Source organism: Diceros bicornis, chromosome 17 (assembly GCF_020826845.1).
Source record: "Diceros bicornis minor isolate mBicDic1 chromosome 17, mDicBic1.mat.cur, whole genome shotgun sequence".
Lineage (NCBI taxonomy): Eukaryota > Metazoa > Chordata > Mammalia > Perissodactyla > Rhinocerotidae > Diceros > Diceros bicornis.
Genome location: NC_080756.1, coordinates 59,977,430 through 59,993,488, shown reverse-complemented (window position 1 = coordinate 59,993,488; position 16,059 = coordinate 59,977,430). Strand labels below are relative to the sequence as shown.

The following is a 16,059-nucleotide window of genomic DNA, read 5'->3' as shown; positions in this document are numbered from 1 at the left end:
ATAATAACAACAATAAACAAACACATAGGGACAGAGACTGGATTGGTGGTTACCAGAGGGGAAGGGGGGAGGGAGGAGGGTGAAAGGGATAATTCGGTACATGTGTGTGGTGGTGGGTTGTAATTAGTATTTTGGTGGTGAACATGATGTAATCTATGCAGAAATAGAAGTACAATGATGTACACCTGAAATTTTTACAATGTTATAAACCAATGTTACTGCAATAAACAAAAAATTAAAAAAAAAAGATGTAATTATAATGAACTTCTTTTTGCTCTCTAATATTAGACGTCACACAAACTTTAATAAACTATTTTTAGTTCTACTGATGATACCCATGTGTCAAAATGTTAGAAAATTCCTTCTGTATTAGAAAACAAATCAACAAAATCTTTTTTTTAATTTTTATTTGTTTATTTTTTGTGTGAGGAAGGATTGGCCCTGAGCTAACATCTGCCAATCCTCCTCTTTTTTGCTGAGGAAGACTGGCCCTGGTCTAACATCCATGCCCATCTTCTTTATATGCGACGCCACCACAGCATAGCTTGACATGCAGTGCGTTGGTGTACGCCCGGGATCCGAACCGGCGAACCCTGGGTCACCATAGCGGAGCGCGCGCACTTAACCGCTTGTGCCACCGGGCCGGCCCCAAATCAACAAAATCTTTAGCTAAGTGTTCTTTTAATGAAGTCTGGGGCACCCATTTTAAATTTTATACATGGACAACAAAAAGACTGACTTTGTTAAAACTGCAGCAAATGCTGAGGCACTTGCAAAATGCAGCTGTCCATATGGGAATAATAAATATGGCATAATCTACATTCCATGATTAAATCAGCTTGCCCCAAAGTAAATGGACTCGATTCCAGAGCTTCCTTGGGACTACTGAGAGTTTAATATTACTAATACAAAAAGACGCTCCTTCTTATCCTGTATTTCCCTAAAATACTGCAGAAGTTATCCAGTTGCTTCCTTCATGAAATATACCTATACTTGTACTTTAAATGAAAGATAAGTTCTTCAAAGAATTTATTTTGGGAAGTTATATAAAAACATTTACTCTAATGATGCTGCCAAATTTATCTTTAAAACTGGCTTCAAAATCTATTACATTATATAAGTATTTGGAATTATGACAAATATCCTTTTTATTAAACTGAATTTTAATTTTGACATCAAATCTGGGGCACTGAAGTTAGACAACAAATCAGGATGATATCTCTTTTGGACCACAATGAGGTGTTAAGTTTATATTTATTCTCAGGGGCATCTTGTAAACTGGCTCTGAAAGTAACTTGCAAAAAAAGGCTTACAAATATATTCTGAGCAAGGACAGCATCAATGGAATAAGTGTAAAACTGTCTAGATGACTATTTTGAGACTCAGTTGGATCCTAAGTTCCAACATTCTTATTTTAAAAAAAATATTCTTACCACTTCATAGACAAGCCTCATATTCTTATGTATATATCAAGACAACACAATCTCCTCTATACAATGTTACATCTAGAGATTCCCTCCCGCTGAATACGACATCCAGACTCTTTTGATATTCTAAGTTTCTTTACTTTTGAATTATACTTAATCAAAGTAGCTCATTGCTTATGTAGCTAAGTATGCCCTCGCCTTCTCCCTTTCCTGCTGTCTAGGAAGCAACATGGTAGTGAGCCACCTTGGATTACGTGAATGAGGGTAATACCCTAGGGATGGCAAAGCAACAAGAGAGGATGACTCTGAACCTCTGATAACTTCACAGAGCAGAATTACTACACCAGTTTGGACTCCCACATGAAAGACACATCAATTTATATATAGTTTACTCTGTTATTTTCATCAAAGTTGGTGAACATATATCCTAACTATGTTTTGTATACATGAGGCAAAGTCTGTAAATAGTAAAACAGACAATATAACTGGAAGCTAAAAATTAGAAAAGAGGGGCTGGCCCGGTGGTATAGCAGTTAAGGTCGTGCATTCTGCTCTGGTGGCCCAGGGTTCACTGGTTTGGATCCTGGGCACGGACCTACTCACTGCTCATCAAGCCATGCTGAGGTGGCATCCTGTATAGAAGAGCTACAACTCTACAACCATGATACACAACTATGTACTGGGGCTTTGGGGAGAAAAAAAAAGAAAAAAGAGGAAGATTGGCAACAGATGTTAGCACAGGGCCAATCTTTCTAAAAAAAATTTGAATTAAAAAAAAACACTTTAAAAAAATTAGAAAAGAAATTAAGAGATCAGAATTACCCTCAGAATATAATCAAAAAAAAAAACCTAGAAGAGAAAGAAATACTTTGTTAAGATAATGTTGAGTCACTTGGAATGTCATTTTATTTATTGATTAGAAGAAGATCTATTAAAAATTTACAGAATCCACAATAATTCGTAAAATAATGGCACACAGTACCTTTTTTAAAAAGAAATCTAGAACTATAAAATTAGTCAACTACCAAATTATACATAAAACGTATCTACATATTCTCCACGTTAGAGGATTCTAGTGATGATGCATCTTGTGTGATACCCAAATACGTAGAGATCAATAGTCTCTTCAATATATTATGCAGGGAACTACATTTATGGTGAAACATTATACCAGAAAGGAAAACAATATCATTTAGGAAAAGTCGTAGATTTTTTCTCTATAGAATCACACACAGTTCACCAGATTAACTTGTCTCTGTCTCTGGTTCAGTGCAGAAGTGATTCCTGGATTCTACCTAATGTCTACCTGTTTCCAGAGAGAACTCATAAAAATTAAGAACATGTGTTTCATTTGATCTAAAATGTTGATCGTTCAGACTCTCACCATGCTACAATTACTGATACTCATCTTGAAAGAAAAACCCTCTGTGGACTCTACTCTTCCCTAAGGCTGCTATGCTTTCTTCTTTCCCCTCCTGGTCAAAATTTTTGGGACTCCAATATAATACTAATGACAATTCCGGATTCCTGATTTCAAGATGGCAGAACAAAGACCTATCTGCTCCCTTCTCCTCTAGAAAATCACGCCAAAACAACAACAAAAAACAGAAACAAATCCTATCTTTGATGATCTAAGCAGATTTATGTTATGCCAAACTATAATATACAAAGATAAAATGGATAAGGAAATTCTTAGCACGTGAAAATCAATCCAAAGCACCTACTGAGGGAAATATCTATAAGAGGGAAGTAGATTTACCTTTGGAACACAGTAAGAGCTCAAGAATGGTTAAGTCAAAAGCTGTGGAAAGTTGTGTAACTTAAAAATATGTCAGACTTGCTTCACAAACAGTGGTTCTCAAACATAAAGAAATTATTAAAAATGGAAGTCTGTGCTCTATTCCTGACCTACTAAATCTGAATTTCAGGGGATGGGCATCTATACTTTTAAGAAGCTCACCAGGTAATTTTGAGACCGACTCATTTACAGAAAGATGAACTAATTTAAAACAACAACAGTAAGGTATTAGTTATCCCAGATTCACCATACCCTTGCCAAGACTGGGCGTTTAGCATTTGTATTTACTTTTCCTAATTCAGTAAGTATATAAAAAATCTTCCAATTCCATAGTGAAAATGATCAATTATTTTTTTTTTTTGTGAGGAAGATCAGCCCTAAGCTAACATCCATGCTAAACCTCCTCTTTTTTTTGCTGAGGAAGACTGGCCCTGGGCTAACATCTGTGCCCATCTTCCTCCACTTTATATGGGACGCCGCCACAGCATGGCTTGACAAGTGGTGCCTCGGGTGTGCGCCCGGGATCTGAACCCGGGCCACCAGCAGCAGAGCACATGCACTGAACCGCTATGCCATGGGGCCGGCCCAATCAATTATTTTAAACTCTTAAATTCTAATGCTATTGCAGAGATTCATAATATGGACCAGTACTGGACTTAGAAATATCATGCAGAGATGATTTTTGTAGTGTGGTTCTATCCAACAGAGTGTTTGAAAAAAAGTTTAGGCGAGCATCTCATAATGCATTCACAGGCAAATTTCTTCCTATCTTCATGGCAAGGGCCATTACAAGACAGACAGATGAACTTGGAATCTTTTGCTTTCTAAATCTCTGCCTTTAAAAATAGCTGGCAAGCCAAGGGAGTTTGTGTAGGGGGGATTTACTCAAATCCTATCAAAATCCCTTGTGAATTATGTCTTAAATCCACTGATTCGTGTTGGAGATCTGGGGGGAAAAAAAAGCTTAGCGTGAGCCTCAAGAGATAAAGCTAAGTGGTGGGTTCACGGTAACATCTGCGGATGATGTGTACAAAAAGATTTCTACTAGCCTTTTCTTTCACTTTGACTTTACTATTTCACAATAGTATGTCCTTTCTGCCTCATGTCTGATAGTATAATATGAACAGACAATTTCAGAACACAAACCTCCCTTATAAAGATGCAGTCCCTTCAAAATGAGGTACACCTGTTATTGCTATACTAACACTTTTGCGCTCTACCATTCGCTGTGTCTTCTTTTCTTAGGAAGTCTCTGTTTCCAAAAGAAAATAAAGTCCTCTTATATTGTTTCTCGGAACTCAAACTCCGGAATACCTCCATTTATTTAGATGTCTGTTTTAAGAATTATTGAATGCTTTAAGCAATTAATCCCTGCACTTTGTCACTGTCCCACTGTTTACTTAACCTTTCCAGTCGTAGATGGATAACATGTCCATACCAGCTGTCCATGCTGTGCTACTGTGGGGGCTTGCTTGCCTTTTCCTTAGCTTGCACTACATCTCAAGTCTGTTTGCTATGACATTTGCTAGAAGAATGCCAGTGGTGTCATGGCATTCATTTCTCCACCTTCTCGCACAACCAAGAGTTAAATGTATCTTTTTGTGTGTGTGTGTGTGTGAGGAAGATGAGCTCTGAACTAACATCCGTTGCCAATTCTCCTTTTTTTGCTGAGGAAGATTGGCCCTGGGCTAACGTGTGCCCATCCTCCTCTACTTTATATGGGACGCCGCCACAGCATGGCTTGACAGGCGGTGTGTTGGTGCTTGCCCGGGATCCGAACCTGCGAACCCTGGGCCACCGCAGCAGAGCACACGCACTTGAACACTGCACCATGGGGCTGGCCCCTAAGTGTGTCTTGATTTCACAACATAGCCAACATTATACAGAATATCTAATGTTTGGATTTGTGGTACACTACCTAAAAAAAAGTAGAACTGTTCCAATGAGTAAATATCTAAGATATTCTTCAAGCTGTATATGAAAGTTATAGGGATATATATGAGTGACTACTGGGGTGCACTGAGAGATGACTCACGACACTGGGGATGCTGAGACCTTGAAGGTCACCGAAAGCACTTGCTGGCCAAAATAGATGGAAACACACTCTATAATTTATTACCTTCCTGTATTAATGATTCAACAATTTCATCATTCATATGCCATCAATTTTTTGGCAAAAATTATAAGAACAGCTCCTCTCCTACACAGGTTTGGAATGAAACATCTGGTGAGGAAATTCTGTAGAAATGAGCAAATGACTATGCTTGCATTTGACAGATGAATTATTATTATTGTCAGCTGGGATGATCTTGTCTTCTCTGCATCCTCCCTTAGGTTCTAGCTGCTTGTCAAATGCCAGACATAATTTAGAAAACATGGTTACTACACTTATTCTTCCTTTTTATATATATATGTAAGGGGCACATGGTTACAGTAGGCATAAAAGGATGGGGCATGTAGAATCTTCTGATACAAGTGTTTTTTAAAACATCTGAATTTTTCCTGCATAGCAATGGTATTATTTTTAATAGGGAAAATATGCCCCCAAATAGTAAAGCAATAACAATCACTGCCTACTGAGTCACACATTTACTTCTCAAAGATACAAGAAAATGACAATTGCAAAAATTAATTCAAAACAAGTTTTAGAATTTTACTATATGTAAACTAAAAAAAATTTTTAAACTTTGCCTAGTATTTTAACAAGAGTAGTAAAGATTTGAAAACTATAGGAAATGATAACTATTACTGCTTGTATTTTGTATATGTCCTCTAGATATTTTCCTCCTTGACTGAATATTTTATCTTAAAGGATCTCTATTTTGCCTTATGTTATAGCAACATACACATTTTTCCCATTCCTAAAAGCTAATCGATGGCATGACCTTTATCATGTCCACCTTCAACTCAGCCAATCCTTAACTCAGCTGTAGTGCCTAACTGGTGCCTTCCTCACAGGGGTAATTCCATTTTCCAAACTGCCATTCTTTCTGTGAATAGTTAGCTCAGCTGATCAGAGCAAGAGTAATAAAGAGAAAATACTTTCTCTTATCATTTCCAGTCTGTTCCATAGCCAAAATTTTCACCTCTAGCACATATAGTTATTCTGTAGGTCAGCATTTCTCAAAAGGGTATTCCACAGAAGGATGGCAAGAGATATTAACAAATGTCCTATGAAAAAAGATTTCCATGGTCAAATAAATAGAAGGAACATTGGGTCTAATAGCATACTGGTGCAGAACTTATAAGAGCTTCTTATGGTGTAGGTTACACATCTTTAATAGGAAACTACATTTTAAAGTAGAGGTTGCCCAACTACTGCCCACAGACCAAATCTGGCCCACCACCTGTTTATATACAGCCCATGAGCAAAGAACAGCTTTTGCATTTTTAAATGATTGAAAAAATAAAAGAATAATATTTTTGTGACATAATATAATATATAATAATATTTTGTGAAAATGATTTGAAATTTGAAGTCCGGTGACTATAAATAAAATTTTAATGAAACACAAACATACCTTTGTTCACGTTATTTTCTATGGCTGCTTTAGCACTACAACAGGAAATTTGAGTGGTTGTAACAGAGACTGAACGGTCTACAAAGCCCAATATATTTACTATCTGGCCGTTTACAGAAAAAGTTTGCCAACCCTGTTATAAACCATTTTCAAACTTACTTGACCATAAAACCCTACTTCCTCGTTTTCCAAGTGGAGCGCCAATTAACACCTTAAGGCATACTCGTATTCTAAGAAAACAGTTTGGAAAGTTGGTGATTTAAGGATAAGCCAACGGTTCCTCAAGAGAATGAATAAAAGAGTCTGAATGAACTGGATAAAAATTTATCGTGATCAACACTGTCAGCCTGATTACTCCAGAGCCAGATACTCTGCTAAGCACTTTACACGGATTAAATAATTTAATCTGTACAACAACCTTATGAACTTCAGAGAGGAGATATTTAGTAGGCAATTGTATTGATGGGCCTGCAGCCCCTCAATAGTTAAAGATGGATGTGGAAACGATGAGCACAGAAGATAGTTGAAATAATAGGAGTGCATGAGACCACCAAGATCAGAGGAGGGGCACATAGCACTAGTGGAAGAAAAGTCTGTAAAGAACCAAGGGGGAACAGTCTTAGAGGCAGAAGAAAACAAGGAGAAAGTGGTATCTTGGAAGCCAAAGAAAGAAGCTTTCAAGAAATAAGAAGTGACCAAATACTTGAAAGTGTTTACAGACAAGTCAAGACAAAGAATGCAAAATTTTCATTGGCTTTAGCGGAGAATGTTACTAGTTAATTTGGAAAGCAGTTTCAGTGCTGGGAGAAGCCACACTGAAAAGGGTCAAGGAATAAACAGTAGAAAGAAGTGAAAAGAGACCATAAATTAGTCTTTCAAGATCACAGAGAGCAAAACTAGAATCACGGACTTGGAACAGCAAAGACCTTACAGATCATCAAATCCATCCATGAAAATCATTGCTTGATATTATTCTGTCACATTTCCGTCAAGTGGCCCTCCAGCCTATGCTTAAACATATTTAAAGACATGGAACTCTAGCTATGGCAAAACAGCCTATATCAGCTTTGATAACCTAACTCCTAGAAGTTACTTTATAAAATCAATCCTGAAAGCTGTCTCTTTGTAACCTCTTTAGTACTATCCTTTTAGGTCACATTAAAGAAATTTAATCACTCTTCCATGATTGTTCTTAAAATATCTGGAAATGCTATTCTGTCTCCTTAGTGCTAAACAATTATTTGCCAAAAGTTTGGCCAAAGTGCTGTGGCTTAATTTAGCTCTACACTAAGCCCAAGTACACCGAATAAAAGTCTCATAGAGCTGGGTGATCTGTATGAACTGGCACCTGATGGGCTGATTTGCTGATAAATTTCTAAAATAAGTAGATATGTCTAGATACTTTATTTAAAGCAATCTGTAAGGTGTATCATATGTAAAGTCTAGTCTTAAAATCTCAGATGTTGGCCCTCCCGCCTTGATTACTTTGGAAAACAAAGTTAAGGCTTAAGAAATTTTTATAAAGAGTACAAACAACAAATGTGGATCTTCAATGGCTCATTTATGATTAAACTGATACTAGGAAATTTTACAAAGATTAAAACATAACATTATCAGGGAATGTTCCTGCTTGAATCAGATGAGGGAAAATGAAATGACCTCTTGTGAAATGTATCTCCTGTTAATTGGCTAGGAGTTCCAATATCTTCTCTATGGTAGTTTCTGTGTCAATCTCTGCAGAGCAGGAGTCCTTAATGAACCATATCTCTGCTACTACCCTAGAAAGTTAAAACAATTGAAAGCCTTTTGTGAAGGAAAAAAAAAAACCAACATAACACTATATCTTAATTTATAAAGTTCATTATTCGATTTGTCCAAATACAAATGTAGGTAAAAAGACTTGATTGATTCTCATACCCTAAAATCTTATCACAATGGGAACTAAGACACTGGATTGAGCACACATGCTTAAATAGCATTTAAGACTACACTTTAAAAAGAAAAAAGATGTTTCAAACTTAAAGTAGTCCTATTCTAGAGTAAGTACACACTGTCTTACACAGGAGATCATGAATATAAGAAGTATTATTTGTATGTATTTTGAAAGAAACAAAAAGAAAGCAACAGAAAGATTAAGTAAAAGCAAGTGTTACAGTCTCCACACAAACCCCAGATGCTCTCTAATTATGTGTATTGTTTTTATTTTTGCAGATTTCTGTGATTACTATGTGCACGTGCCAGCATACTTGAGGATACGAGAGCCTAAGAACGAAGGTGTAGGAGAACGAGAAATTATTTGGAGATCTACTGACAGATCTCAAGTGGATGTTTTCTGGATTAAGAAAATGAATTCTAAGAACATTCTAGCTATAAAAATTCACCATTCTATGTAAAATATAAGTATATAAATTCACAAACTACACATGATGACATTCAAACCATTCACAGTCTGGCTCTAACCCAAATTTTCCAGCCCGATGCTTTAGTCATTTGGAAATTTCTGATGTTACCTAAATATATGCTTTCTTTTCTTAGTGCCTATTAATCCTTCTCACTTAGAATGCTGTCTTCTAATGCGTCTTGCCCCTGCTGGTTCAGCTCAGTTCAGTACATATTTATTGTATGTCTTCTATGTGACAAAGGTCACACTAAGCATTGAGCCAAGATAAGGACTCAATCTTAAAATATTATCCTGAGAAATTTTCTAGGTAACTGGAACAGGGTGGCACGATGAAGTCTTATAGTGGATGGAGCCTGGTGAGCTCTAATAGCCCTGTGAGGCAATTAGGTGGGTAAAGCCTGAAGCTTTCTGAAGCTCTGGGGAGAAGAGGGAATTTTGGTACATTATGTTGGATTTAAACTGGTGGCCTAATGGATCTTTGGGCCTTTTGAGGCAGTATATATTAAGCAGTGATTTACTTATCAACTGTTTAACCATATTAAAAAAAGGAACTGGTTGTTTTCTTCTGAACAGTTATTTGCAAATGACACTTATAAACTGAAAAATTAACCAGTTGGGTTTATCATGTATATCTGGAAATTATTTTCCCCTACATTTCATTAATAATGTCTCTCCACTAAAAAAGAGAATCTTAAATTGCCTAATTTAAGCATATAAGTCTTTGTATTCTGGATACTTTTGTTGAAAAATAAACATGTACCATTATTTTATAAAACATATGTGTTTAAAAATTTCAAACATCAAGAGAAGACTGAGGAGACAGGCCAGAGACTGGGAGAAAATATTTGCAAAAGACACATCTGATAAAGGACTGTTATCCAAAATATACAAAGAACTCTTAAAACTCAACAATAAGAAAATGAATAACTTGATTAAAAAAATGAGCAAGAGACCTGGACACCTCACCAAAGAAGATATACATAAGAAAAGATGTTCAACATCATATGTCACTAGGGAACTGCAAATTTTTATTTTATTATTTTTTGTGTGTGTGAGGAAGATCAGCCCTGTGCTAACATCCATGCCCATCTTCCTCCACTTTATACGGGACGCCGCCACAGCATGGCTTGCCAAGCAGTGCGTCAGTGTGTGCCCGGGATCCGAACCGGTGAACCCCAGGCCCCCGCAGTGGAGCGCGCGCACTTAACCGCTTGTGCCACTGGGCAGGCCCGGGAATTGCAAATTAAAACGAGACGGCACTTCACACCTATTAGAATGGACAAAATCCAAAATATGGACAACACCAAACGCTGGCGAGAAAAAAAGGGACTTTCATTCACTGCTGGTGGGAATGCAAAATGGTACAGCCACTTTGGAAGACAGTTTGGTAGTTTCTTGCTCACAAAACTAAACCGACACTTATCATACCATCCAACAATCATGCTCCTTGATATTGATCCATACGAATTGAAAAACTTATGTTCACACAAAAACCTGGAAAGGGATGATTACAGCAGCTTTATTCATAATTGCCAAAACTTGGGGAACAACCAAGATGTCCTTCAGTAGGTGAGTGGATAGACTGTGGTACATCCAGACAATGAAATATTACTTGGCGCTAAAAAGAAATGAGCTATAAAACCATGAAAAGACATGAAAGCAACTTAAATACATACAGTATTACTAAGTGAAAGAAGCCATTTTGAAAAAGCTACATACTCTATAATTCCAACTATATGACATTTTGGAAAACACAAAGCTATAGAGACAATAAAAAGATTAGGGGTTGCCAGGGGTTGGGGAGAGGGAAAGATGAATAAGGAGAGCACAGAGGATTTTTAGGGCAGTGAAACTACTCTATATGATACTACAATGGCAGATACATGTCATTATACATTTGTCAAAAGCCATAAAACGTACAAAACTATGAGTGAACCCTAATGTAAACTATGGACTTCGGGTGACAATGATGTCAATGTAGCTTCATTGATTGTAATAAATGTACCACCCTGGTGCCCACAGTTGATAGTGGTGGAGACTGTGCATGTATGGGGATGGGGGTATATGGGAACTCTCTGTACTTTCTGCCTAATTTTGCTGTGAACCTAAAACTGCTCTGAAACATAAAGTTTATTAATTAAAAAAATATATCCAATAACTAAAGTCACAGTTAGTTAAAAGTTTCTGTTGAGAGGATGAAAAGGTAAGGTACAGACTAGGAAAAAATACTTGCAAATCACATATCTGACAAAAGACTAGTATTCAGAATAAAGAACTCTTCAAAACTCAACAGTAGAAAAAAAATCTAACTAGAAAATGGGAAGAAGATATGAAGAGATATTTCACTGAAAAGGATATACAGATGGCAAATAAGCACAAGAAAAGATATTTAACATCATTCTCCATTAGGGAAATGCAAATTAAAACCACAATGAGATATCACTATATACCTATCAGAATTGCTAAAATAAAATTAGAGACAACACCAAATGCTGGTGAAGAGCGAAAAAACAGGATCACTCATACATTGCTGCTGGGAATGTAATATGGTACCACCAGTCCGGAAAACAGTTTCTTAAAATATTAAACATGCAACTACCATATCACCCAGCAATTGTACATCTGGGCATTTATTCCATAAAAAGGAAAACTTAAGTTCACCCAAAAATCCATACACAAACGTTCATAGCAAGTTTATTTATAATAGCCAAAAACTAGAAACAACCCAGATGTCCTTCAACAGGTGAATGGTTAAACAAACTCCAGTACATCCATACCACAGAATAAATAACAGAAAGCAATGAGCTATTGATAGACACAACAGTCTGGATGAATCTCTAGATAATTATGCAGAGTGAAAAAAATCTGAAAATATTACACATCGTATGATTCCATTTATATAACATTCTTGAAATGACAAAATTACAGAAATGGAAAACAGATTAGTGGTTGGCAAGAGATAGGAAGGGACTCGGGTGAGAGGGGAATGGCTGTGGCTATAAAAGAGGATCTCTGTGGTGATAGAAATGTTCTATGTCTTGATTATATCAATGTCTATATCCTGGTTGTGATATTGTACACAAGAACACATCTTGGTTTTATAAGATGTTACCATTGGGGAAACAGCCTAAATGGTACACAGGATCTCTCTGTGTTATTTCTTACAACTACATGTGAATCTATAATTATCTCAAAATAAAAAGTTTAATTAAAATAACAGACTATTTCATTCAGATAAATTAATTATTATGTTGTCCATTTTGGTTCAATATTTGGTTACCTCATATAAACCCTAAGTGCAATTCTAATAGAATCTCTTTATTAGTGCTGGAGAATCAAATGAAGTTCAAAAAGCTAGGTAGAGGGCCGGCCCCGTGGCTTAGCGGTTAAGTGCGTGTGCTCCACTACTGGCGGCCTGGGTTCGGATCCCGGGCACGCACCGACGCACCGCTTCTCCGGCCATGATGAGGCTGCGTCCCACATACAGCAACTAGAAGGATGTGCAGCTATGACGTACAACTATCTACTGGGGCTTTGGGGAAAAATAAATAAGTAATTTAAAAAAAAAGCTACATAGAATTCCAATTTTATTGTAATACTGGCAATCAGAAAAGGATGACTGATCATTGGCTTAGTAGTCCAATGCAGTATTTTCCAAACAACAACAAAAATTGCTTGAAAAACCTGTGGGCAACAATCTAAAACATTCAAGTCAATTCCACTTTATAGAAGTAAATCCAAGAGAAAGTATGAGTGACAACAGGACTAGACTACATTTCAGAGCTATTTTTCATATTTGTAAGCAATGAATCAAAGACTGGGTAGCACACAAAAAGTCCAAGGACACAATCCAAGAAAGATGCTGAACTTAACCAGTTCTAGAACTGTAGATCCCTATAAAATAGAAAGAGATCTCTCGGACATGACATGAGCTGTGGCTGACTCTGCCCTAGCTCACTTTATGCATTTATGGCAGTTTCCCAGTTAAAGACCCATCCCAGAAACCATGTGTGGCTTACATATTTGCCATTCCTACTATGGTATGGCATAAATAAATCATGGGGCTTGGGTCAGTGCGGCCAGCCTGTAAAGTGATTCATGGAGCCAGCAGTACCATCCCCTAGGACTGTGTACTTTATTACAGTAAACCTCAGAACAAGATACAATTTCCTGACTCAAGAAGTAGCCTTTAATTCAGGACACCTGGACAGGCGTAGCATCACTTAAAAAATACAATAGGTCTCAATCCACCACTGTTTCTCAGTGCTGGCCTACACTTGCCCCAGGCCTGTTTCTTTTAACACTAAATACTAAATTCAAAATGAATCCTTTCTGAGTGAATTATCATGGTAACAGAACCATAGAATAAACTTAAATGCATCCCATTTCTTATCTCGTTTGTCCTCTGTTTTTCCCTGAATTTATTTACTCACTCAAGAAAATAATATTTCCCATGTCAAATTTCCCTCTCAATCCTTTTCCCAGCCTTTAAAACTCATAAACCAACAGCACCTTTTGGTGCCTAAAATAAAAAAACAAAGGACTGTGAACCTGGTTTCTCTGTAGATAACCCAATAAGGAGCACTAGTTAGCCTGAGCCTGGAGACAAAGGGCATTCTCTCAGCTTGGAGACCCACACTGCAATCAGTGGGCTTATATAGATATTATGTATACTTTAAACCAAGACTGACAACAGTTCCACAGTCTTTTTTAGGAAAACTGGAAATAGAACCAGTTGTAAAGGTCATGAGTTTGTTGAACTTCTAAGGGCTTTTTACATTAAGCTCTCAGTATAACCACCAAGCTAAAATCTTTTATGTTCTCAACTCTTTGAATAAAATGCTTAAAGCAGCTAAAATAAACAAAACCACATTACTAGTTATCAAAAAGAACTACTTTTAGGCCAAGATGCCAAACAGTTTTTAGCTAGACAAAAAACTACTAATCCTAATCAGTCTCACTCTATGGATTTACTGAAGCCTCCAAGCCGAAGGCCAATCACATACCAATATTGTTTTATGCTTCTTGTAGAGACTCTGGAGGAAAAAAAAGGGTTGGGACTCTCTATTATGACCATAGAACTGGCTCCAGTGCCTCCCTGATCCTTTAGGGGTACAACTGAAGCAAATCTACTTTTATTCAATAATGACCTACTTGATTGCATATGTTTGGGGAACATGCAGCCAACAATAAATTTAAAAAGCTGCAGTGCTTTACTACATTCCTTTTCAATAAGAAACAAGCCAAGAGAAAACATGGAGTCTAGCTCATTAGCTTCTTCACACATTCCCAAGTCATTGAATTGACTGGACTGTAAATACGCATGAGGTGTTCAAAAATTTGAGCATGGCAACTGGAGGTCAAGGTAAACTACAATAATTAAATCATACATATATCAAGCTTTCCAGTGAATCAGAAAGAGAGGAAAGAAATGACTATGGGAATTCTCAGTAACTACAAACAAACTACATTTTGATGACAATGTGATCTCTCATATACCTCAAGGCACACAGGTCTTTGTAAGTCCTGAGTAGGAAATCTTATCACATTATGTTGTAAGACATTATGCAATTTTTTCCTTAAGCTGATTCTTCATCATTTACCATATAGTACAAGGTTTCTAAAACTAATTCAGTAACAAAAGTTCTTTAATTAATACATATTAAAACTTCCAGAACAAGAGAGGCACTGACATGTTTCTTCTTAATGACCTCTGGCTCACTTCTTGCATCTGTGTTTTGCTAGAAAGGACATCCAAACCAGGAAGAGGCAGTGGCAGATCAATTACATTGGTCATGGAGTTATTTCTCACTAGGAAATGCCACAGGCCTTTGTAGCCTCCCAGACAGTGTAAATAAACACTGCAGATAACATGCTATAAAATGAATCACACTCTAGAGAATCAACTAATTGGAGAGATATATGAGAAACTAGCATTTAAAAAAAAATAACATTCATTTCTAGATAAGCCTTGAATTCTTAACCTGGCGGCAAAAAGATACTTTTTGTGGCTAATGTGAAAATTGATACCAATCACAAAATTTATTTAGTATTTTGTAGGAAATATATCTTAAGGACCATCAAAATAGATGTGTTTGAGTTTTATAGAATTTCTCTACATAGAAATTATTACATTATTTCAATTTCCCTCTTCAAAGTAGTTAATTTTGATTTGGGTGCATTTTAAATTGACCAATAAGTTAAATACACTTTGAAAAAGTAAAAAAGTACCTGGCACTAAAACATATTCTAGTATTTCGATGACATATTTCAAGAAGATACATTTTGAAAACTGCTAAGAGTAAGTCTTGACAAAGATGAATAATTGCATTTGTCTCAATTCTATCACTATTTAAACACTGGACTACAAAATACCATCCTCATTGATCCTGGGTGCAAGTCTAAAAAACAAAAACAAAAACCAAAAACGTCAAAACCATCTATCTATTAAGTAAACAAATGTCACAACACACTCTGTTTCCTATACATTACATCAACTGACTGATAATATCTACTTACTCTATTAGGGTCATTTAATCAGTGGTTCTCCTAGAAATGAGAGGAGGATTGTCAGTTTTTTGAATTGGGCCATAGTTGACCAAATTTTTTAACTAAAACATGAAGCTTCTTCCCATCATTAAGGACTATGATCACTTCTGAAGTTTACCATGCTTTTCCTCCTCAGTTTCCTCCTTCGTAAACAGGGATCCATATTAAATAGATATGAACATTAATAAATATTCGTAAATAGCCCTGAAGAATCTGTAGTGATATAATGAAATGTGAAAAAAAGAACAGGTTTTCATCAAAGGAAAACCCTTTGGTTATTCTCTCCAGTATTAGTGATTTCTATCGTTCAACACACAGCTAGACAGAGAGACAAACCTACTCCTGTTAGTCAGGTCCACTTCT

General features: G+C 36.5%; 1 protein-coding gene across 12 annotated transcripts in view; it reads right to left on the bottom strand.

Moving 5' to 3' along the window:
- Positions 1–16,059, bottom strand: part of ERC1 (ELKS/RAB6-interacting/CAST family member 1) — a 544,778-nt gene that overhangs the window by 144,044 nt on the left and 384,675 nt on the right. Inside the window, exon 16 of one of the 12 annotated variants that reach the window (XM_058559114.1) lies at positions 15,445–15,548. The exons of the other annotated variants lie outside the window; for them this stretch is intronic. Coding sequence (XP_058415097.1) covers positions 15,512–15,548 — 37 coding nt within the window. The 3' untranslated portion in view covers positions 15,445–15,511. Of the gene's footprint in view, positions 1–15,444; positions 15,549–16,059 lie in introns of those variants that run through there. 12 annotated transcript variants of the gene reach the window in all.